Raw genomic sequence first — 25,400 nt, 5'->3', positions numbered from 1 at the left:
AATGTCGCTCACTTGTGGTGAATAAATTCACCCTGTTTCATCTACTCTGAAGTCCTGGTGCCGTTATTTTGTTCTATGGTCTATATATAAATCTAAAAAAAAAAAAAAATTATATATATATATATATATATATATATATGAGACAGCATATCTATAGCACTATGACCCTATAGCTATGGATAGGATTAGATACAGCGGCTCAGCAGATAGTATCACACACGATCGGATTAGATACAGGGCCCATCTCGCTGACATTGCGGCTCCAGCGCTGGACCCAGGAAAGGTAAGTATAAGAATTGTTTTGCTTTTTTATGTGTTACTAATTATTTTTGTGTGTTTGTTGATACGTTCGGTTGTTGGACTACTTTGATAACAGCGTTTTTTTTATTCTCAATAAAATGGTTAAAGAGGGTTGTATGTGGGATTTTAATTTCAATAAAATATTTTTTCTATGTCTGAATCTTTTTAAGCTTTATTAATACCGACTTAGTGATAGCTGTTGGCTGAATGACAGCATCCATTACTAAGGTGGGCCCAGTGTTAGACATAGTTAGAAGAGGCTAACACTAACCCCCATTATTAGCCAGGTACCCACCGCCACCAGGGGTACCGGGAAGAGCCAGGTAAAATCCAGTACTCGACCATCTGTAGTGACGGAGGGGTATTGGCGCGGCCACAGGCTGTTATTATCAGGCTGGGAAAGCCCAAAAACAGTGTCCCTTCCCACCCTGGTAATGCTAGCCCTATGCTGCTGTGTTGTATCCGGCTGGTTATAAAAATGGGGGAACCCCACGTCGTTCTTTCCAATTATTTATTTATTTAAAACTTACGTGGGGTACCCCATTTTACATAACTAGCCAAATACAACACAGCAGCAGCTGCCTAGCATTACCACTGTGGGAAGGGCCACTGTTTTTGGCCTTTCCCCTGCCTGTTACCAGCCTGCGGCCGCCCCGGTGCTCGACCATCACTTCAGATGGTCAGGTACTGGATTGTACCCGGCTCTTCCCGGCACCCCTGGTGGCGGTGGGTACAGGAGTAATAATGGGGGTTAGTGTTAGCCTTTTCACCAGCTAACACTAGGCCCGCCTTATTAGTGGACGCTATCAATCAGTCAGCGGCTATTACTAAGGCACTAGCGATAAAGTTTAAAAAAAAATACAAAGACATAGAAAAAATAGGTTTATTGAAATAAAAATCCCCCACACAACCCTCATTAACCATTTTATTGAGGATAAAAAAAGACGTCCTCCAATCTGACGTAGTCCAACGACCGAAGCTCTAAAAAAACACAAAGACAAAAAAAAAACATTAGTAAGGGCCTGTTCACATCACCGCAGCCCTTCCGTTGAGGGGTTCCGTCGGAGGTTTCCGTCGTGTAACCCCCCAACAAAAAGGCAAACTGAAACCTCAGCTCCCGTTTCCCTCACCATCGATCTCAATGGTGACGGAAACGTTGCTAAAGGTAACCGTTTGTCACCGTTGTGACAGGGTTCCATTGTTTTGCATTGTCAACTGCGCTATTGATTCCGCCAAAACAAGGGAACCCGTTCACAACAGTGACAAACGGAACCCATTAGCAAAGTTTCCATCACCATTGAGATCAATGGTGATGCAAACGGAAGCTAAGATTTCCGTTTGCCTTTCCGTTGAGGGGTTAACCCGACAGAAACCTCAGACGGAACCCCTTAATGGAAGGGCAACGCTGATGTAAACAGGGCCTTAAAAATAGGGCCCATGTGCATGTGTGATACTGTTTGTTGGACCCTGTATCTAAGCCTAACACATGGTAGGCTTAAAAGGGGTTGTCCAGTCCCTAAACATTGACGGCCTATCCTCAGGATTGGCCATCAATAGATGATGGGTCGGGGTCTGACTCTCAGGACCCCCGCCAATCAGCTGTTTTGTAGAGGGTGCAGCGCTCGTGAAGTACGACTCCCGAGACCCCCACAAATCAGCTGTTTTAAAGGGGGTGCAGCACTCGTGAAGTCATGCTCTGCGCCCAGCGCTGTGACGTCAGTGCCTCCTCTGAACTCCGGAAAAAGTGGGGGGAGTACTGTCAGTTACTATAGTAACGGGGGCCTGTGTAGTTTATTGCATGGGCCCAAGTTACTACAGTGACTTTTCATTGATGTGGTGCGGGGGCCATGGGCCCCCTTCGCTTCGGGGCCCAGTCGCAATTATGACCGCTGCGACCCCTATAGGAACGCCACTGTAAGAACCTCATGTTCATGTTTATACATTTTGCTTAGGATCAATAGATCAATGTAGAAAAAGTGAATGTGCAGTCCATGTCTTTTTTCACCTGTTGGATAAATATATTGTCTGTCCCCTCATTATTATTTTTTTACCTTGGTACCTGCACTTCACCCATTTGTCCCTGGATTTTTGAATTAGCAGGAGACTGAATAAGACTTTGTTCAGACAATGCAGCATTGCTGCAGATTTTGCATGTGTTTTTTTTAAGTCAAAACAAGGAACGAAACCTCAACAGAAGAAATATATAAAAGAATGCCTTATAGCTTATAGGTATGCTCTCCTAGATCCAATTCTGGTTTTGACTTAATAGATGCATGCAAAATCTGCAGCAAATCTGCACTGTGTCAACAAGGCCTTATAGTTTCTACCAATTTGCTCTCAGTTTGTCCACTGAGACCACAGTAGCTGTTCATATGGTTGTTCATATATCTGTTCATATGGTTGTGGTGTTGTGTGGTATTTTTGTGTTGCTGTAGAGCTGTGCCTGTGGGGGGACATGGTCCATAGCGAAGGTGGCTTAACCTGTCAGCATGGGTGCTGTTGGGCTCTTGGTTTACTCCACCTACAGGTGCTGTATTGCGACTGCAGTGGTTGTGTAGAGACCCACTTCAAAGAGGTCACCGTACATATAATGTGGCGTTGCCCAAGATTAGTCAGGTGCTGGCAGGAAGTGATCGACATCATCAACTCCACATATCATGTGAATCTTGATAGTAGTCCACTGGAATGTGTGCTTGGATATGAGGAAGACCTGCCAATATTGAATGGTGGAAAACTTTTTTATTTACATTGCTGCATTCCGAGGGCCATAAGTTTTTTCCTTAAATGTGGCTGTATGAGGACTTGTTTTGTAGCAGGAGTCGTCAAATTTTTAATGGCACCATTATGAGGTACATATAAGTTGTCGATTAAATTTTATTTACTGCTTTGTGGGGAATGGAAAAAAAGCATTTCTGTTATTTTTTTTTGCAGGTATTTTGTACGTCATTCACCATGCAGTATAGATTATGTGTCCACTTTAATATATGAGTTGTTATGAAAGCGGCGATACAGAATATGTATAGGAATATTTTTTTAACACCTTTGCACAAAAAAGCAATTATTATGGAAAAATATTTTTTTTCGTTAATTACTTTTTTAATACATTTTATTTAACTTTATTTTGTTATTTATTTTTTAGTCCCACTAGGTGATTTCACAGTGCAATCTTTTGATTGCTGTTATGGTGCTTTGGTATGTTCAGTATACCAAACCATTATTTCATGTTAGTAATAAACTGTGCCTGATAAAAAAAAAAAAATAGACATGGCAGGCCTTGGGACCTTTGTTAGGCTCCTGGCTGCCGTAGCAATTCATTGGCTCACCGTGATTACCTAAAGGGCGCTGATTGGGTGGCAGAACGAGCCCCCTACCTCTCTAGCCACTTGGATGCTGTGGTCGTTAATGACTGCAGCATCTAAGAGGTTTTTTAACTCTAATCCCAGCTGTTGCAGCGGCATATTGGCTGTATATTTGAGTCTGCACCCACTGCTGATGGTATGGGTACAACACCTTTGCCCCTGTCATTCACTGGACATACGATTCCATCCTATTGTGGTAATAACACAACAATTAGGACGTAATAGTACATCCAAATGAAAAAGGGGTTAATTATAATGACAAATTCTGACGATTTCATTTATACCATGAAATAACACCCAGTGGGACCTCTGGTGATGTTGGCTATGAGCAAATCAACTCTCTTCAATTAATACATTTATGATGTTTCTATTAAAAATCATTTAAGGCACATGAAAATGATATTTACATGTAACTTTTAAATTTCATCTCATTTCATTAAACAGGCATTTATGAACAAAAATTTAATTGTTACTCATTATACTAATGAATCATATTCATGTTGAAAACATACAATAGGTATGTAAGGACATGTCAGGGTATAGGTAGAATGACTCTCATTTGATATCTTATCTTATAGTGCATAAACCAGGTCAAGGAGTGTTGTTATTATTTGATCCCACTAGAACCATTTGTCAAATGAACTTGATTTATTTCTATCTTACGAAGCATTCACATGAGGAATGAATTTTTACACTGGCTCAAGGGTCACATACATTTTAAAGTCTGATGAACATTTTAGGAACAATTTGTTCTCATTGATCCCACAAGACTGACATAACGGCAGCTCAGTATGAATCATTATTGAGAGGATAGGCTAAACTAAATATTTTAACATTGTAAAAACAGTGTAATACAAAAAAAATAACGCTTATAAAGGAAATAAATAGGCATTTGACCAACGTTACTAATTAAAAACAGTTTCCTTAGTAATTGGTTATTGCTTTGTGAAATGTTTTAACAACTGTAAAATGTAGAACATGTAGGATTTATAAATTCTCTTACTATGCTCTCCTATTCATAGAGTGATCTTACTCCAGCTACGTAGAAACATGTACTCACAAAACTAATTAACCCCTTCCTGACATTTGACGTATTCATACGTCATGAGTGAACCCGCTCCATACGATGCCAGTGTCGGCTGTATGTTACAGCCTACACTTCAGAGTAACGAGCGGCATCACACTTGAGCGTAATCCCGCTCATTTAACTCGTTAAATGATGCGGTCAATAGGGCTTAATAGAAGCCTGTCAGAATCACGATATACTGCAATACACTAGTATTGCAGTATATCGTGCAAGCGATCTAATGATCGCTGGTTAAAGTCCCCTAGGGGGACTAATAAAAATAGTAAAAATGAGTTAAATAAAGGTTTTTTTTTAATGTAAAAATAAAATAGAAAATTAAAAGTTCAAAAACCCCATTTTCCCCCTAGAGCATAGTAAAAATAAACATAATTGGTATCGCCGCGTCCGTAAAAGTCTTAACTATTACAATACATCATTATTTTACATGCACGGTGAACGCCGTAAAAAAAAGAAAATTGTAAATGCCAGAATCTCTATTTTTTGGTCACCTCATCTCCCACAAAAAATGAAATAAAAAGTGATCAAAACAATGCATGTATACCAAAATGGTATTATTAAAAACCACAGCTTATCCCACAAAGTATAAGCCCTCATACCACTTAATCGACGGAAAAATATAAAAGTTATGGCTCTCAGAATTTGCCGACACAAAATAAATTTTCTTTTTTACAATTAGGTTTTTACTTGTAAAAGTAGTAAAATATAGAAAAAACTATATATATTTGGTATCGCCGTAATTGTATTGACCCACAGAATAAAGTTAATGTTGTTTTAATTGCACAGTGAATTCCGTAAAAACGGCGTGCAAAAATCAAGCCCTCATAGGACTATATCGACGGAAAAATAAAGAAGTTATGGCTTTTTGAAGGTGGGGAGGTAAAAACTAAAATTAAAATCTTAAAAAGGGCTGCGGCGGGAAGAGGTTAAAGAATCTACTGAGATTTTTTTTAAAAAGGCGTTAATTACCTGTAAACTGTCATATTGGCATGAAAACTTAATGAGATGATTGGTACATTTAATAAACATAAATTAAAGGCAAGATATTAATAGAAAAATAATTAGAAATTAAATTATGTACTTATGTATATTTGTAATATGTCCTTAACATAGTCTTTGGGTAGTCAAGTGTGAGGAAGTATGTGCCTATCTCCTTTCTGTGCCAATATGTGCCACCAAAATGGCTGACATGAATTTTAATTGGTCACGTGCCGAGAGAGAGAGAAACAGAGAATCCAATGCACAGCCTACACCAGCTGGAAAGTTCAGTGAATACGTGTAAGCTGTGTGCATTCCCATAAAATGTCGTTTGGGTTTTGCATAGCAGGTGCTCATTATTTTAACCCTTTGAAGACTTTAACCATACACCAAACAAACATTAATGGGGATAATATTATTAATAAAAAGCAATCACTGCCTTTTAAAACTGTTTCATATATTACTCTGTAAGAACATTGAACAACTGTAGATTTTACCTTTTAATATCAATTATTATACACAAAATGACTGAATCCTTAAGTATTTAACCTTGTTACTATGACCAACCTAAAACATCACTTGTAAAAAAAAATATCATAAGGCTGGAATTACTGTCATAGCTGCGTCTCCTAAACTGGCTTAAAAGGGTGGAAAATTGTAAAATTGAGAATTGTATTTTAGAATATATATTATGTTAAGGGAAATGTTTGAGCTCGATAGAAGAAATGGAAAAAAGTTATAAAGCTATATTGCAAATGTTTGCTCTCCTGTTCCATGATGGCACACCCACTCACCAGAAGGAAATACAACATTGGATCTACAAGAAACACACAGTCTCAAGCTAAAAACAAAGTTAGACTCTATTCATATCGCGTTTTTGCATACTGTTTAAAGGTACTGTTTAATTTTCTGGTCAAATTTACCTTTAAAACATGATGCAACAGGACACAAAAATGATGCAGGCCCTTTTTTGTCCAATTGAAATTCAATGGCAAAAGGATCCTGTTGAATTATTTTTTAAAGGAAACCCAGTACAAGATTTTAGGTCACTAAACCACCAGAATGTCATTATAATGCTGGGTTTTGGAATCCTAAACATACCCCTTTCAAAAATATTAGTCCTGAATGTAAATTATAATCAAAGAGTCCTGAGACAAGTACAGCCGGTACACCTCGACTTACTGCATAGGCACCGGATGCCGCTAGACTCGTCTCACCCGCACTCTATTAGAATTTATATTTAGACAAAATGCTAAAATGTATATATAACCTATAACTCACTAAGAATTAACCAAATCAGTATAGTGCAAAAAATATATAATTTTATTAATGCATGGCTTAAACTACTGCTATAAAATCACATGCAAATACATAAGACATTTAACATCACAAGAGAGTAGAGAATCATGACCAGCAAAAATGTATTACTATATATCTGAGAATCTAATACTAACTCAAGTTAGTCATAATGACAATATGCCTGTCCGTCCTTCACCTCACTTTCTGATGTGTGTTTTGGAAGGAAGAACATAGCAAAACGCACATTGGAAGGTGAAGTGGAGGACGGACAAGCATATAGTCATCTTGACGTCGGTATTATATTCTTGGGTATTGTGCCATACGTTGTTGCAGCTTCATTGCAGTATAAACTAGATTATGGAACAGATTTCCCATTGACAACAATGGAAGGTGTAATGCACATGGACTCCGACTCAGATTTCAGCATGGAATCGGCGTCAGAATCAGTACCTTCTGGCTTTACACAACACTGCACTCTTGGGCCGAATTCAGACGACCGCTGTATACGTCCATGTGACGGTCGTTAAAATAATGTCCGTCACACGGACACATGTATTTCAATGGGGCCGTTCACAGGGCCGTTGTTACATAGAACATGTCCTATTTTCTTCCGTTTTCACGGATCCCTTAATAGACTCAAGTCTATGGGAATCTGTGAAAACGGGACCCTCACCGGTGCAACTCGGACGTGAAAAACTGAGATTTGAGACGAAATCCGATCAGTTACCCAAAAGCAGCCCAACATTTGTATAATACCAATACATACATTTTAAACTATGCACAAAGTTCATCCGATGCAGCATATTAAAAGGAAAATAAATAATTCTATAACGTCACCTTGCAGAGTTCTCTTTAGTCAGAAAAATGTGCTGCTTTTTGGCAAACTCTGCATAAAACACTTTCTAAACTCAAATGGTCCAAGAAAAACCCTTTAATCATTTATCAGTTCTATATTAGCACAATGGAATGGCCCTTGTTAAATGAAACCTAACAGAAGAAATTAAAACTGTTGGTTAATATCATATTTCTCCGATTGCTTAAAGTTACAGGCCCAAAGCCTGAAGCTGTACTACTGAGAAATTCTGTAAAATCTATGAATACTTCTGATTTAGTTTAGGTGTAGTGTTGTCATGTTGGAGTATTGTGTATCCACAAAGTTGCTGTGTAGTGTGATTTAAATAAACATAAGGCCTTTATGAAAACACTAGGGCAAATTTACTAACGCTGTATAATAAAGCATGTATAATACATTCAGTGCATCTTGCTGGATATATGACACTTTTTTCTTCCATATACCATCTCTCGATTGGCTTAGTTTACAACAGTTTTTTGCAACAAATTTTGGAGCAGTTTGGTGCATTTTAAGCCATGTCACATTTTCACAATAAGGCTATGTTCACATGCTTAGCAAAAAACGTCTGAAAATACACAGCTGTTTTCTAGGAAAAACAGCTCTTGATTTTCAACCGTTTTGTTAGCAACTCGCATTTTTCTTCTGCATATTTTATGTCCGTTTTTGGAGCTGTTTTTTTTATAGAGTCAATGAAAAACGGCTCCAAAAACGTCTCAAGAAGTGACATGCACTTAAAGCAAATTTAATGTGACAGATAACAAAAGAGGTTTAGGGGAGACAAGGTAAATAGCATTTAGTGATTTTATAAAACCTGATTATGTAACCTATAGTTTGAAGCAATAAGATATAGACCATTAAATATTAATATAAATGTTCCGTTTTTAAAACATAAGAATATAAATCATAGACAGTAGACACATCACATTTATTAAGACCTGTGTTTCATACGTCAATTTTAAACTGAATTTCGTTGCAGTGAAATGTGCAAAATGTATTAATAGGCACATCCGAAAGACAGAAAATAAAATCTACGCCTGTCAGAAACTTGGGGTCCCTGCCCCCTCCCAGTTACCCCTTCTCACTTTCTTTGCCACTTTCAAAAGTGTCGAGAGGAGAGAAAAGCCAGAAAGTGCTGCGCAAATATGACATTAGGCCACAAATCATAGTCTTTATTTTAAACCATATATATTTGTTAAGAAATAAAATTATGTAATTATTAAACAACAATATATATATATATACCTTTATTTCAATGCAAACTTACTTTATGAAATGTCCTAAAGTATGCAGCTTTTTCATCTGGGAATTTTTCTAGCCTTCTTGGTCCTTTACTTGAGGCCTTCTTAAAAACTAACCAGCAGCGCCTAAAAATCTGAGAATAAAAGTATAAATCAATAAATTCCAATTTAACTTGAAGAAAGATTTAGTAATCTAAAAGCAGCAGAGCAGAACACAAAAACACTTTAATAGGTTAGATAAAAAGTTAGCTTTAAAATAGTATGTATGTTTCATCCAGATATTTTTGGGTTGCAGGAACTTTATAGTCTATGCTTTTACTCACTGGGCTGTAGTTATCCTACTGTGTTGACATTTATGTATAGTGATATTTTAAATACACTCCTCTTCTGCCACTGGAATTTACCAGTGTTTTCTGCACAACTGAACATATCTCAGACTAGTATTTGGTAAAACACACATTAAAAAGTAACGTTGCTAATTTATATTTCATGTATTTTTCACAATAAGCGTTTCATAAATAATGGTGTGGATATATATAGCATAGTATCATAGTTTGTAATGCATAAGTCCATCCAGTTAAGCCTTTTATTCTGCAATGTTGATCCAAAGAAAGGCAAAGCCCCCATGAGGCAAAAGCCAATACTCCTCATCTTAGGGAAAAAAATCCTTCCTGACACCAATATGGCATTTAGAATAAATCTCTGGAACAACGATCCATTTAACATAAACTAGCACACAAAACGTGTAATATTATTATACTTAAGAAAGACATCCATATACATATATGTTCGTTTTTTTTAAAAAAAAAACTTTTTATATGCCATGTACAGATGGAGCTGTCTTTATCTTGACTTTTAACACATTAAATACACAGTGGAAAGATCCATTATCTTGACTTTTTCAATGACTTTTCAATGGCTTTTGTTGTGTGATATCACGCTGTTATCAGAGTCAAGATAAAGATGGCTACATCCGTATATACATATATGCCATGAAGCTTCCAGCGCATAGATTTGAGCTGATGTTAGTTTTTGGGGAGGTTTGGAATTCTGAACTTGTTGAGTCAGCAGAGCGTTGGCAACTTTTATGCACTACGAGCCTCAGCACTCGGCGACACCGCTCTATAGCTTTAAGTGGTCTGCCACTTCACGCTGAGTTGCTGTGGTTCTTAAACTATTCCACTTTGCAATAATACCACTCTTAGTTGAACATGAAATTTCACACATTGACTTGTTCTACAGTGTTATCCTATTACACAGTACCATGCTCAAATTCAGTGAGCTGTTTAGAACGACCCATTCTTTCACAAATGTTTGTAAAGACAGACTGCATGGCTAGGAGCTGGATTTTATACATCTGTGGCAATGGAACTGAACAAAACACCTGAATTCAATGATTAAGAGGTGTGTGTCCCAATACTTTTGTCCATATAGTGTATAGATTTTATTATTATAATTTGCTTTTATTGCAGAAAAATAATTTTAACACTATTTGTTTCAAATAACAACTAAAGTCTAATACAATAAATATGCTCACCAACCTCTAATTTTTTTATTGTTTCCTCCCCAAACTTATTGACTCTAAGGGTATGTTCACACGGGCTATTTTCGGCCGGAAAAACAGCGTTCTGTTCCGACGCAGCATTTTTTACCACGTAAAGAAACAGACGCGAAAAAGAAGTGCATGTCACTTCTTCAGCCGTTTTTGGAGCCGTTTTTCATAGACACTTTAGAAAAACGGCCATAACAAAACGCCCCGAAAAACGTGAGTGCCTTAAAAAACGTCTGAAATTCAGGAGCTGTTTTCCCTTGAAAACAGTTCCGTATTTTCAGAAGTTTTTGATTTTGTGTGTGCACATACCCTCAAGATATACTTACATTTGGCTTATGTGCTCGTACTACAATGTAAGCCTACGGGAAAAACATTCCGCAATGCAAGTACTAAAAAAATCTGTTCAAGCATATTTTTCCTTTAGGTATACATTGTCGTTTTACACATACGCCACTTATGAATGCACCTTAAATGTAAAATCTGAGAAAGAGAAAATTTCCCAGTATAAAAATAAATAAAAAGGATCCAGAAATGTCTTTATGAGTTTCCAGGACTTTTTAAAGTCTCTAAATATTATAGGCAAGAATCAACAGGGTGCAGGGCTTACGACTAAAAAAATCCATTCACTATCGTGAACCCGATGGGTTTTCCCGGTCACCCACATAAGTAAAACTAAAGGATGACAGAATGCAACACTGCCACATAAGGTAAAAGTTTCGTTTTGGGAGGAATTTCGGCACTGATCTAATAGTAGGCCTGAATGCAACTGGCTGAGGATCACTGCTCTAGCTATTAAACAAATGGAACACATGAGGCCCAATTTGGTTATTTACATGACACGCAGTTGCTATATTTTCCGCTGGTTTTGTAAATAACAGCTATTAACATATATACTGTAGATGGAAATATAACGTGTTGAGTCAATACATTTAATACTTTTGATTAATAATGAAACATTTTACATTGAAAAATAACCTGAAAAGGATTCTATTTAAGATTCTAAAAAAAGGTGAGTAATGTGTACAATGCAATATACAAAGATTATAAAGTAGATAAGAAAAAGTAATATTAATATAAAGGAATTCAAACAATGTTCAGTTCAGGTGAATAATATAAAATATATCAAACATCAACAACCTAGAAAATATCTATGGAGGTGACAGTAAAATCAATTGTTGAGGCACTGGGTTAGAAATAATACATGTTTTGCAAGTATATATATATATATATATATATATTTTTTGGCACTGGCAAATAAAACAAGTCCCTAAAATGAAGACCCTCTATTCCCTTTTATTATCCGGATTAGGCCAATAAGTCTCGTTGCATTGCCTACAATAAGGAACTGACACTTCTCTGTATTTAGCAGAGGCTATTTGTTAGTGTTTTCTCCTTTAAATCCCAGATATGTTATTTAATGACATAATGAATGAATAGGAATTATTTTCTGATAGGAGCATATTATTTTATTGTTGTGTTACAACAGAACTTGTTCAAATTTGGTTAGACATTGTAGAATTTCAATGCGGATCAAAATCTGCAACAAATTACAGAACATTAAACTAGAAATCACATCAATGTGTAGCGGATATAAATCTGCACAGAATTCCGGGTATGCTGGAGATTTTCAAATCATGCAATGCAAAGGGTGAAATCCGTGGAAAATCTGCAGCAAAATCCACATGTCTTTATGTATCCTTAAAGTGTAGCTAAACATTCCACAAACTTCTGACATGTCATAGTGACATGTCAGAAGTTTGGATTGGTGGGAGTCCGAGCACTGAGACCCCCACCAATTGCTAGTACGAAGCAGCTGAAGCACCCCTGTAAGAGCCAATGTATCAGAGTACGGGCTCATAGACTTTCTATTGAGTCCGTACACCGATACATTTATTTCCAGAAAAAGAACAGAAACGAAGCAGCTGAGCGCTCACACGATCATTTCAGCTGCTTCGTTCTAGCGATTGGTGGGGGTCTCCGTGCTCGGACCCCCACCAATCCAAACTTCTGACATGTCAGAAGTTTGTCGAACGTTTAACTACACATTAAACGGGGCACTATCTTTTTAATTACCTTCTCTCTATGTTAAAGACCATCTGCCAAATAGCAAATTTGTGAATCACTTCATTAACTGTAAATAAAGTTTTACCACCATAGAATTGCTCCAAAGTGCCAGGTACTAGGTGTCTCACTCCATGCCAAGCTTAAAAGAGAGTCAGACTTCAGTTCTGGGAAGGTGTCTGATTGTACTGTAAGGCCGAATTCAGACGACCATAGTATACGTCCATGTGACTGCCGTTAAAACAACAGTGTGAAGTGTCCGTTGAAAAATAGAATGTGTCCTATTTTCTTCTTTTTTATGGTTGCCTCGAAAGACTGAAGTCTATGGGGATCCGTGAAAACGGGACCCGCACGGGTGCAACTTGGACGCAAAAAACTACAGTTTTTCACGTCCGAGTTTTTCACTCGTTCGTGTGAATCTGGCCTAAGTAAGGGAAAGGTTGTGCCAGCATGTATAGTGCTGGCAGATTTCACGGGCTGTATAGAAGCCCCCAAAAATATAGTGAATTGCTAGAAGCAGTGCAACTGGTTCAGGCTACTCTGAGGGGGGGGGGAATAAGGTATGAGCAGCAACGCCACTAGTTAAACAATCAAAAGCATGAATGTTAGAACATTTTATTTCATATTTTAATGAAAGGACAGGTACGCTTTAAAATGTTTTGGGGGGATCCACAAATTGTTTTACATTATATTCTCAAATCAGCTTTCATGACATCAGACTTTTACTTTGAGAAAACAATATAATATAAAGTATGAGCTATGTGAACTGACAATTTCATCTTTACTTTAAAAGTTACATCTGTCAATATCACAAGAGAACAAAAATACATACTATACACCAATCAGCCATAACATTAAAACTAAATGCCTAATATTGTGTAGGTCCCCCTCATACACCAAAACATCTTTGACCGGTCGAGGCAGGGACTCTACAAGATCTCTGATGGTTGTCATGGCAGTCCAGGGGCTTAATGAAGGCCCCCAGCACTGCCTTTATTAATCTCCTCTGCCTCTGGCAGGGCTTAACAAGAGCCTGTAAAAATGACAATATATTGCAATACATATATTTTACCATTTTTCCTCTGATGTAAAAAAAAAAAGTCCCTAAAATTGGTATCGCTGCTTCCGTAAAAGTCCTAACTATTACGGTGAACGCTGTAAAAAGACAAAAATTCACAAAAAAAATCAATAAAAAGTGATTAAAAAGGCTCATGTGGCCCAAAATTGCACCAACAGAAACTACAGCATGCCCCGCAAAGCATAAACCCTCATAACGCTCAATCGATGGAAAATAAAAAAAGTTATGGCTCTCAGAATGTGGCGACAAAACACAAATTGTATATTTTACAATTAGTTTCTTCCTTGTAAAAGTATTAAAACATAAAAAAATACAATTTAAATTTGGTATCTCCTTAATCGCATTGACCGATAGAAAAAAATGTAACATAACATTTTTACTGTACGGTGAAAGACGTAAAAAGAAAAGCACTTAAAATATTGAGGAATCACTGTTTTTTCCTATTCCACCCCACAAAGAATGTTTTTCCAGTTTCCCAGTACATTATATGGTATAATAAATGGTGCCATGAAGAACTACAACTGGTCCCACCAAAAACAAGCCCTCATATGGCTTAATCGACGGAAAAATAAAAAAAAGTTAGGGCTTTTGGAAGGTGGGGAGGAATAAATTAAAACGAAAATCCAAAAAATGGCTGTGACGGGAAGGGGTTAAGTCCTGTAAGTTGTGAGGTAAGGCCTCTACGGATCAGACTTGTTTTTCGACCACATACGACAGATGCTCGATCGGATTGAAATGTGGGGAATTTGGAGGCCAGGTCAACACCATGAGCTCTATGTCCTGTACCCCAAACCATTCCTGAACAGTTTCTGCAGTGTGGCAGGGCACATTATCCCGTTGCCACGAAGGGGTGTACTTGGGTTGCAAAAATGTTTAGGTCAGTGTTTTGTTTTAAAGTGTCATTGATCAGTGCATCAAGAACTGACTGTTCACTTGCTGCCTAAATTATCCCACTTCTTGGCAGGTGCCACTATTACAAGATAATATATGTTATTTACTTCACCTCTGATTTTGATGATTTTTGTGATTTTAATGTTATGGCTGATCAATGTATATTCTAGTTCAGGATCAAAGTTTCAGTACCATGGAGCAGAACAATGATTTTGAGCTACAGCACAGAAATTGGTGGAAACCTAATTACAGTTTAACTGGTTCCCAACCATCCATGGTATTTATACGGCGGGCAGTCCAAGTCCTTAAAACCCACTCCATGGTATATCTAGTATATCGAGCGATCGGGCAGCTAAATGTCGAGTGCCCGGCAGTCAGAGATCCTGGAGAAAAGATAGAAGCAGTTTTCACTACTTCTTTCTTCTCTGATCTCTTGTACACAGCGCTCAATGAGCGCTGCGTATAGAATAGAGGCAGCAACAGGGCCACTGCCTCTATTGGTCCCGGTGATGATGTGACGGGTGAGATTTTACTTGCGATTTCGCTGCGTAAAATTTCCAACCAGAAATTGACCTGTGGTGCATATTTTTCGTACTGCAGCATGTCAATTCCTGCTGCTGAAAGTGGACTGAATTGCTGCGTTTTTCAGAGGAGATGTCACTATCTCCCAAAACGGAGAAATCCGCCGCAAAATCCGCACCATTTTCTGCAATAGAAAATACAGGAAATGGTGCCGTTTTTCCACAGCAAAATTTCGGCTTCTTTCTGCGGAATTGCTGCAGAAATTTTCTGCAGCAATTCCATTACGTGTGGACAAGCCCTAACAGTGACAATAGTCTAATAGTATAATAGGGCTGATTTAGCCGAAAGGTGTTTTCTGACCTTTGAGGGACGAAGATATAATAAAAAAATAAAAGTAAAATAAAGTATAATAAATTCACATAAAATACCCACCCAACAAAAAAGTTCTTAATCATTTTTGTAATGCTAGCACTGAACCAATTACCCTAAAATAGTTATGTAATAAATAATAATTTATGGTAGACAAAGATGATCACAAATAAAAGGCCTTTTTTAGGGTAAAACTATGTTATTACCAGAACTATATTATGTAAGCTTAAATATTCTAAAATAGCAAAAAGGATGTATAAAAATGCTTAAAAAAAGAAAACAGTATTTTTTCGCTAGCCTAACAAATAAAAAAGTTCTAGCAACTAACGCGCGCTAAAAATGGCTTAAAGGTGTCTGGTCCTGACGGCTCAAAATAGGCAGCTCCTGAACTGGTTAAGCAAGCTTATTCTTTGCATAAAGAAAAGTTATAAAATTTTCCAAAATACTAAAATAGTAAGTGCATTCACACGGTGCTAAAAAAATATGGCGTGTAAACGTGTCAAATATTTTTCTTTTTAAAATACAGGCGTTTTTGACTCATTTTCCATGTGGTTTTGACAGATTTTGTGTACGCTTTTTTGCAAGTTTTTTGGCACGCAATTAGGACTCGCATTGACTGTGGGAGCAGTTGGCGCGTTTTTGGTGCGTTTTACGCGTCAAAGAATTGACCTGACGCTTCTTTTTTTACACAATGCGTTATTTTAAATGAGCTTGCGTAAAAAAACGCGATGTATGTACTAACTGCGCTTTTCCATTGATTTGAATGCAATGCGTAATGCAGCATCTTTTGCCGTGTATATCGGCACATAAAGCACGCCAAAATACACGTCAAATAAATGCTGTATGTGAACAGGGCCTAACTGTATTAATTACTCATGGTTTTAAGATCTCAGCTGTCACTAAATATGAAACATTAGTGAACACAATGGCGCTTGACTTGTTACTCGTCCATTTTTTTCAAATACATTTTTGGGGGGATCCACAAATTGCCTTTCATTATTTTTGTCACCATTGAAAGTTGTCAAATACACAATAAAGATTTCAGATGTGAATTAGCAAACATTTACTGACAGTACGGAGCTGTGATAAGGAATTTTCTTTTTATGTACATCACTTACGCCCTATTCAAAACTTTCCACAATGAAAGGGGGAAGAGAAAGCATCACAGCTGCAAAATAGAACAGGAAACAATCTCACTTTTTAACAAAGGACACAGAAGATAAAGAAAAATTGCTATCCAGATGCTTTCACTACATGTTCAACATTTTATTTTTTCTAAAATCAGTTTTTATTAGAATTTTTACAAAATGCAAAATAACAATTTAAGTGCAAATACAGAAAGTGGCAGCTAAGCAGGCACATGAATCCAATAAGCTGCAAACAATTTAAAAAAAATCATCAACTCACATAAATGTGGTACAAAAGACATTACCATACTTTTAGACAAAGCATGTTATTACAGCTATTTAGCACTTGACTATAAATATAAAGAAAAAAATTGGGAAGAATAAGAATAAAATAAATAACTAGTCAAATAAAAAAGACAAAGGGGAAATTAGCATTGATTATTACAAAACATAGTTAAATTAGTCAAGTAGTTTTCAACCATAAGGTCCTAATATATAGGGGTTTTTCTTGTTTGTCTTAAGAAGGGAGGATCTTCATTCTTAAATAGATTTTTGTAGGCTGTGAGAGGGGTCAGTCCCAAACCTTGCTGTAGTGTCCTTTATAGTACCAACTAAGCTGTTTTCAGAGGCATGGGGTAGGACAGGGGCATAAGGGTATCATGCCATCAAAATGAAGTCTCTGGCCTCAAGATGTTGCCTGTAAGTGAGTTCCGTAAAGCATCCATTAGTTACTAATGCATAATCACCTCATGTGCAATACAACCCAGAAAATAAACTACAGCAGAGACACTCAGAGTAAGAAGGTGATGCAAAGAGGAAAAAACAAATCACTATTTATAAGTATGAAAGACGGCTCACATACATATTTTAGTTGAGGGTCCCCATTAGTATGTGGGTACTTATTTTCAACATAAGTGTTGAAGGTAATTTCCATTCCTGACGTTTTGTAGGGTGTTTCCCCAATTTTTCCCTCCACTGTTGACCTCTGCCCATGTTTGATTGTTACATAGTACGGTTGAAAAAATACATGTCTATCAAGTTCAACCATGGAATAAGATAATGGGAAGGGATATGGGTAAACTAAATAACTTTGTTTTACCCATATTAATCCAGAGGAAGGTTTAAAAAAAATAAAAAAATTACCCTTATGGCATTAACAAATCTCCCCTAAAAGAAAACATTTCCCTCCTGATTCCAAGTGGCGATCAGACTGAATCAACATTCAAACAAGAAATGTATATAGTGACATAGGCACTGATATGTTTTCGTTTTAAGAATTGATCAAAGCCTTTTTTAAAGCCCTGCGTTGACCAGCTCCTATTCCACAGATTCACAGTTCTTAAGACTTGTCACCTCTGGAGATTGAAGCTTTTTTTCTCCAGGGCGAGGTAGTGCCCCCTAGTCTTTTAAGAGGATTTTACATAGAAAAGGTTTTCACTATATTACTTGTATGGGTCATTCATATATTTATACAAGTTAATCATTCCCCATAACAAAGATACTCCATGCCACTTATTAGTTTAGTTGCTCTTTTTTGTATTTTTTTTCCAACTCCAGGACATCCTTTTTATGATCTCGAGCCCAGAACTGAACTGCATATTCTAGATGAAGCTGCACTAATGCTTTGTAAAGTGGTAATATTATATCCCTGTCCTGCGAGTCCATGCCTCTTTTAATACACGACACTATCCTGTTGGCCTTAGAAGCAGCTGATTGACATTGAATGCTGTTATTTAGTCTATGATCTACAAGTACACCCAGATTCTTCTCAACAAGTGACTCTTCCTGATTAGCTCCCCCTAGGAAATATGATGCATTCAGATTATTAGTACCCAGGTGCATAACTTTACATTTATCCACATTGGACCTCATTTCGTCAAGTGGATGCTTAAACACTCAGTGTATCCAAGTCAGCTTGTAATTTATGAACATCTTTCATAGACTGAACTATACTACAACCTTGGGTACACAACTTATAACTGGGCATGGCCGCACCATCCATGAAGCCAAATGAGCTTCTTGCCTCAGGCGGCGGCCTGCTGCCTCTCTCTGGGGGCGGCGGTGCCACTGAAACCAACCGCCGTCACCCCCGCCTGCACTATAATTGTACCTGCGTCTATAGGACGCAGATGCCATTACATGCATAAGCGCTGAATGGCCGGGCATGTTCCGTGCCTGGCCATTTGGCACCTTTCAATGACACAAGTGGCATGATGACATCATCTTGTCACTTGCATCGTTGAAAGGCGCTGATTGGCAGGGCAGAATGACTTGCCTTGTCATTCAACGCCTTTCAACTACATAAGTGGCGCGACTTGCGTCATTCAGGCCCAGCAGATCTGCTCAGAAGAGAGCAGGCCTGCATTGCCACAGGACAGTGCGGGAACAGGATCAGGTGGGTATGTAAAGGTTTTTTTTCTCTTAAAAGTGTGAGTGCCATTATCTGCAGGGGGGCTATATGAGTGGCACTATTTACAGGGGGCTATATGTAGGGCACTATCTATAGGGGGCACTATATGTGGGGCAATATCTACAGGGGAGCTATGTGTGGGGCACTATCTACAGGGCGAAATATGTGGGGCACTATTTTCAGGGGGGCTATATGTGGGGCACTATCTACAGGGGCTATATTTGGGGCACTATCTACAGGGGGCTGTATATGGCGCACTATCTACAGGGACTACTATCTACAGGGGGATCTATGAGAGCCACTATCATCAGGGGGAACTATGTAGGGCACTATCTACAGGGGGTTCTATGGGGGTCACTATCTACATGGAACTCTATCGGGGGCACTATCTAAAGGGAGCACTCTGTGTGTGTTACAGTGTATGGCGCTCTTATAATTAGAGGTGCAGTGTATGGTGCTATTATATTTAGGGGCATAGTGTGTGGCACCATGATAATTTTATTTTCGGTTATAGGTGCAGAAATGTTTGAAAAGTGAGAAGCTGAAGACATCTGAGCGGCAAACTGCAGAAATAAGATGTGGCCGGGAGAAGTCAACATCGAGGTCTGAACCGGATGGAGAAGAAAAGAGAAAAAGATCAACTGAAATCTGAGAAGACGACACCTGTGATTCACTTAATGTAAATGTTTATTCTGCCTATAATCAGCACTGTAGTCACTGTATGATCTGCAGCGAGATGATGGGTGGTATGATTATTTTTTGGTGAAACAGCAACTTCCAGCATATCCTTACTATTGTTTGGGCCATGCTGGAAGCTGTAGTTTTACGCTGTACATACCTATACGGCAGGGGTTGCACAAAATTAAGCTGTATTTGTGCTGGTGTTGTATTTATGTACTGAGCTTGGTTCTGGTGTTGTATCTATATACTGAGCTTGGTCCTGGTGCTGTATATATATGTACATAGCTTGGGTCTCATGTTGTATTTATGTACTGAGCTTTGTTCTGGTGTTGTATATATGTACTGAGCTTTGTTCTGGTGCTGTATTTATGCACTGAGCTTGGTTCGGGTACCGTATTTATGTACTAAGCTTGGTTCTGGTACTGTATTTATGTACTGAGCTTGGTTCTTGAGCTGTATTTATGTACTGAGCTTGGTTCTTGAGCTGTATTTATGTACTAAGCTTGGTTCTGGAGCAGTATTTATGTACCGAGCTTTGTTCTTGTGTTGTATATATATACTGGGCTTTCTTCTGGTGATGTATTTATGTACTGTGCTTGTTTCTGGTGCTGTATTTATGTATTGTGCTTTGGTCCGCTGCTGTATTTATGTTCTGAACTTGGTTCTGGGGATGTATTTATGTATTGTGCTTGGTGCCGTATATATGTATGAGCTTGGTTCTTGAGCTGTAATTATATAGGATATATATATATATATATATATATATATATATAAAAGAACAAAATTGCGGGGCAGATGTAATTATTTTCAGTTCATTGTATATTTAACATCTTAATGACCAGCCTATTTTAGGTCTTAATGACCAAGCTATTTTTTTATAACTTTTTATTGTTACGTTGACACAGCTGTATAAGGTCTTGTTTTTTGCGGGACAAGTTGTATTTTTTATTAGCACCATTTTGGGGTACGTATAATTTATTGATTAACTATTATTATCTTTTTTTGGGGGGGAATAAAAAAACAGCAATTTTGGCACACTTTTTTGTGTCCTAAATTGACGCCGTTTACCGTATGGTATAAATAACAAAACAACTTTGTTAAGTGGGTTGTTAGGATTGCAACAATACCAAATTTATATAGATTTTGTATGTTTTACTACTTTTTCACAGTAAAAACATTTTTTTATTAAAATTATTTGTTTTTGTGTCTCTATATTTCAAGAGCCAAATTTGTATTTTTCCGCCAATGCAGTTGTATGAGGGCTTTTTTTTATTTTTGCAGGACGACTTGTAGTTTTGATTGGTACCATTTTGGAGTAAATGAGACTTTTTGATCACTTTTTATCGCATTTAAGGCAGGATTCACAGAAAACAGCAATTTTTGCATTGTTTTTTATTTTATTTTTTTACGGCATTCACCGTGTGGGTTAAATAATGTAATAACTTTATAGTTGGGGTCGTTACGGATACGGCGATACCAAATATGTGTAACTTTTTTTTTTTTTAATAATAAAGCATTTTGTAAGGGGAATTATTTTATTAACTATATTAAACTTTATCAATGAAGCTTTCTATCTATATGGGATATATATATAGCATGATTGTGTTGCGATAAACTAGGTGTAATAAAATTAATTCCATTTAGAAACAGTATCAGAGGCTTTTTTCATATGGTAATGCCTGCATACTGAAGACAAATTTAGTTTTTATTCTTCTGAAATGTCTATTATAGTACCAATTCTATTTTCTTTTTTTTATTTCTTGTTTTTTATTTTTTATGCCACACATTATGGTACTGAAATGGTTCATTTTTTTAGCCCAACCCACAGGAAATCATTTGACTTAAGATGTGGGGTATAAAAATGTGAACTCACAACTGGGTAACTAAGCTATGATTAAGAACCCGAGAGTTTTTAAATGTGTAAGCGTGGTCCCAGGATTATAATTTTAATTGTCCTGTTTTTAGATATGACCAAATAAAACAAATAAGAAGTGATGTTTTGTTAAATCTGGTGATTTTTAACAATGCAGAGCTTATTGTGAATGTCACTGTTTGTGAAAGCCTTGGTATCTGTGACCACAATCTAATTTCATTTTTAACCCCCGGGTCTGCCATGCACGGAAGCCTATGATAACCAGCCGGAGGACGGTCCTCATAAGCTTCCTGTCAGTGTGACTCTCAGCGTCCAGCTGACAGTTTATAATACGTTACACTACCTAGGTAGTGTAATGTATTATAGCAGCCATCAGTGCTGCAGGTCTTCAAGTAAAAAAAGTAAAAAGTAAAAAAAAAAAAGTTATAAAAATGTTTTATAAAAGTGTAAAAGCAAGTTATAAGTTACAAAAACAAAAAATGCTTTTTATCCTATAATAAGTCTTTTATTATAGGAAAAAAATGAAAATGTTAAAAAAATGTGTACACATATTTGGTATCACCGCTTTCATAACAACCCAAACTATAAAACTATAATATTATTTTTCCCGGACGGTGAACACTGCAAAAAAAATAATTAAAAAACAATGTCAGAATCACTATTTTTTGGTCATCAACCCTCACAAAATATAGAATAAAAAGTGATCAAAAAGTCGCATGTACCCCAAAATAGTACCAATAAAAACTACAACCCGTCCCACAGAAAACAAGCCCTTACACAGCTTTTTTGACTGAAAAATAAAAAAGTTACGGCTCTCAGAATATGGTGACACAAAAAATAAATAATTTTATTGAAAAGTGATTTTATTGCGCAAACGCTACAAAACATAAAAAAATATACATATGGTATCGCCGTAATCATATCGACCCGCAGAATAAAGTAAAATGTCATTTATAGCGCACAGTGAACAATGTAAAAAAAAAAAAAATACAAAAAACATGGTCAGAATTAGTTTTTTTGTCACTTTGCTTGCCAAAAAAAGTCTAATAAAAAGTGATGAAAAAAATCACATGTACCCTAAAATGGTACCAATGAAAACTACAGCTTGTTCCGCAACAAATAAGCCCTCAAACAGCTCCGGTGGAGAAAAAATAAAAAAAGTTCTGGCTCTCAGACTGTAGCGACAGAAATTGTTCAGTGTCCAAAAGCGAATAAGATCGGGCGCCATTTATCAGTGCGACATCGGCCACATATCTGCAGATTATTATTTATTTACCCCATTATTATAACCTCTTATTATGTCCTGATGTACTCCGCCCAGTTTACACATACCCCCACATTATAAATTGAGATACCAGCAAAACCCCAAACAGAACAGTTACCAAGCAAAATCTGCACTCCAAAAGCCAAAAGGCGCTTCCTCCCTTCTGAGCCCCACAGCGTGCCCAAACACCAGCTTACGTCCAAATATATGATATTTTATATCCGGGAGAACCTGCTCAACATTGTATGAGGTATTTGTCTTCAATGGCACAAACTGGGCACAACAAATTGTGCATTAAAATGGCATATCAGTGGAAAATTTTAATTTTCAATTTGCACCATCTGCTACGCATTAACGCCTTCGGGCACCACGACTTAATAGCATTTCGTAGTGGGGGTGTTATATATGGAGCGGGCTCATGCGCTGCGCCCGCTCCATATTCTGCAGGTGTCAGCTGTGTATTACAGCTGACACCCGGGACTAACGGACAGGAACAGCGATCGCGCTGTTACAGGAGCCTGTAAAAATGATATTATACTGCAATACATTAGTATTGATCTGTATTGTACCAGCAATCTAATGATCGCTCGTTCCAGTCCCCTAAAGGGACTTTTTGGAGGTTTCCACTGTTTTGGTACTTCAGGGGCTTTGCAAATGCGACATGACACCCGAAAACCATTCCAGCAAAATTTGAGCTCCAAAAGCCAAATATTGTTCCTTCCCTTCTGAGTCCTGCTGTGGATCCAAACAGCAGTTTATTACCACATATGGTGTATTGCTGTAATCAGGACAAATTTCTTTACGAAGTTTGGGGTGATTTTTCTCCTTTATTCATTGTAAAAATTAAACATTTCTATGTTTTTTCAGAAAAAAAGTTGATTTTCATTTTCACGGCCGAATTCCACTAAATTCAGCAAAAAAACTGCTAACCATACCACTAGAAATACCTTGAGGGGTGTAGTCTTCAAAATTGGGTCACTTTTGGGGGGTTTCCACTGTTTTGCTCCCTGCAGGGCGTTGCAAATGCGACATGAGACTGAAAACCAATCCAGCAAAATCTGCGCTTCAAAATCCAAATTGCGCTCCTTCCCTTCTGAGCTCAGCTGTGGGTCCAAACAGCAGTTTAGTACCACATATCGGGATTTGGCGTAATCGGGAGAAGTAGCTTTACAAGTTTTGGGGTGCTTTTTATTCTTTATTCCTTGCAAATATTTTTTTTATTTTTTATATTTTTTCAGAAAAAAAGTAGATTTTCCCTTTTACAGACAAACTACAATAAATATAGCAAAAGACCTGTGGGGTCAAGATGCTAACTATACCCCTAGATACATTTCTTGAGGTGTGTAGTTTCCAAAACCGTGTCACTTTTGGGGGATTTCCACTGTTTTGGCACTACAAGACCTCTTCAAACCTGACATGGTGGCTAAAATATATTCTAAAAAAAGGAGGCCACAAAATCCACTAGGTGCTCCTTTGCTTCTGAGGCCGGTGTTTCAGTCCATTATCACACTAGAGCCACATGTAGGATATTTCTAAAAACTGCAGAATCTGGGCAATAAAAATTGAGTGCATTTCTCTGGTAAAACCTTCTGTGTTACAGAAAAAAAGTATTACAAATAAATTTCAGCAAAAAAAAAATAATTTGTCAATTTCCCTTCTATATTGCTTTAATTCCTGTGAAACGCCTAAAGTGTTAAGAAACATTCTGAATGCTGTTTTGAATACTTTGAGGGGTTCAGTTTTTAATATGGGGTGATTTATGGGGTCTATCTAGTACATAAGGCCCTCAAAGCCGCTTCAGAACTGAACTGGTCCCTGTAAAAATAGCCTTTTGAAATTTTCTTGAAAATGTGAGAAATTGCTGCTAAAGTTTTAAGCCTTGTAACGTCCTAGAAAAATAAAATAATGTTAATAAAACAATGCAAATATAAAGTAGACATATGGAATATGTGAAATAGTAACTATTTTGTGTTGTATTACTATCTGTTTTACAAGCAGATACATTTAAAATTAGAAAAATCATATTTTTTGCAAATTTTCTCTAAATTTTGGTGTTTTTCACAAATAAGCAATGAATTTATTGAACAAATTTTTCCTAACATGAAGTACAATATGTCATGAGAAAACAATCTCAGTATCGCTTGGATAGGCAAAAGCATTCCAGAGTTATTACCACATAAATTGACACATGTCAGATTTGAAAAAATGGGGCTGGTCCTGAAGGCCAAAATGAGCTTGGTCCTGAAAGGGTTAAAAATGAAATTAGATTGTGGTCACAGATACCAAGGCTTTCACAAACAGTGACATTCCCAATAAGCTCTGCATTGTTAAAAATCACCAGATTTAACAAAACATCACTTCTTATTTGTTTTATTTGGTCATATTTAAAAACAGGACAATTAAAATTATAATCCCGGGACCACGCTTACACGTTTAAAACCTCTAGGGTTCTTAATCATAG

At 37.2% G+C, this 25,400-nt stretch overlaps 1 protein-coding gene across 1 annotated transcript in view; it reads right to left on the bottom strand.

Moving 5' to 3' along the window:
• Positions 1 to 25,400, bottom strand: part of DOK6 (docking protein 6) — a 600,408-nt gene that overhangs the window by 363,036 nt on the left and 211,972 nt on the right. The window contains exon 2 of the mRNA XM_075828380.1: positions 9,138 to 9,245. Coding sequence (XP_075684495.1) covers positions 9,138 to 9,245 — 108 coding nt within the window. The remainder of the gene's footprint in view (positions 1 to 9,137; positions 9,246 to 25,400) is intronic.

The sequence above is a fragment of the Rhinoderma darwinii genome, chromosome 5 (genome assembly GCF_050947455.1).
Source record: "Rhinoderma darwinii isolate aRhiDar2 chromosome 5, aRhiDar2.hap1, whole genome shotgun sequence".
NCBI classification, from domain to species: domain Eukaryota; kingdom Metazoa; phylum Chordata; class Amphibia; order Anura; family Rhinodermatidae; genus Rhinoderma; species Rhinoderma darwinii.
The sequence above is the reverse complement of the archived record's forward strand: the minus strand, read 5'-3'. Positions and strand labels throughout refer to the sequence as shown.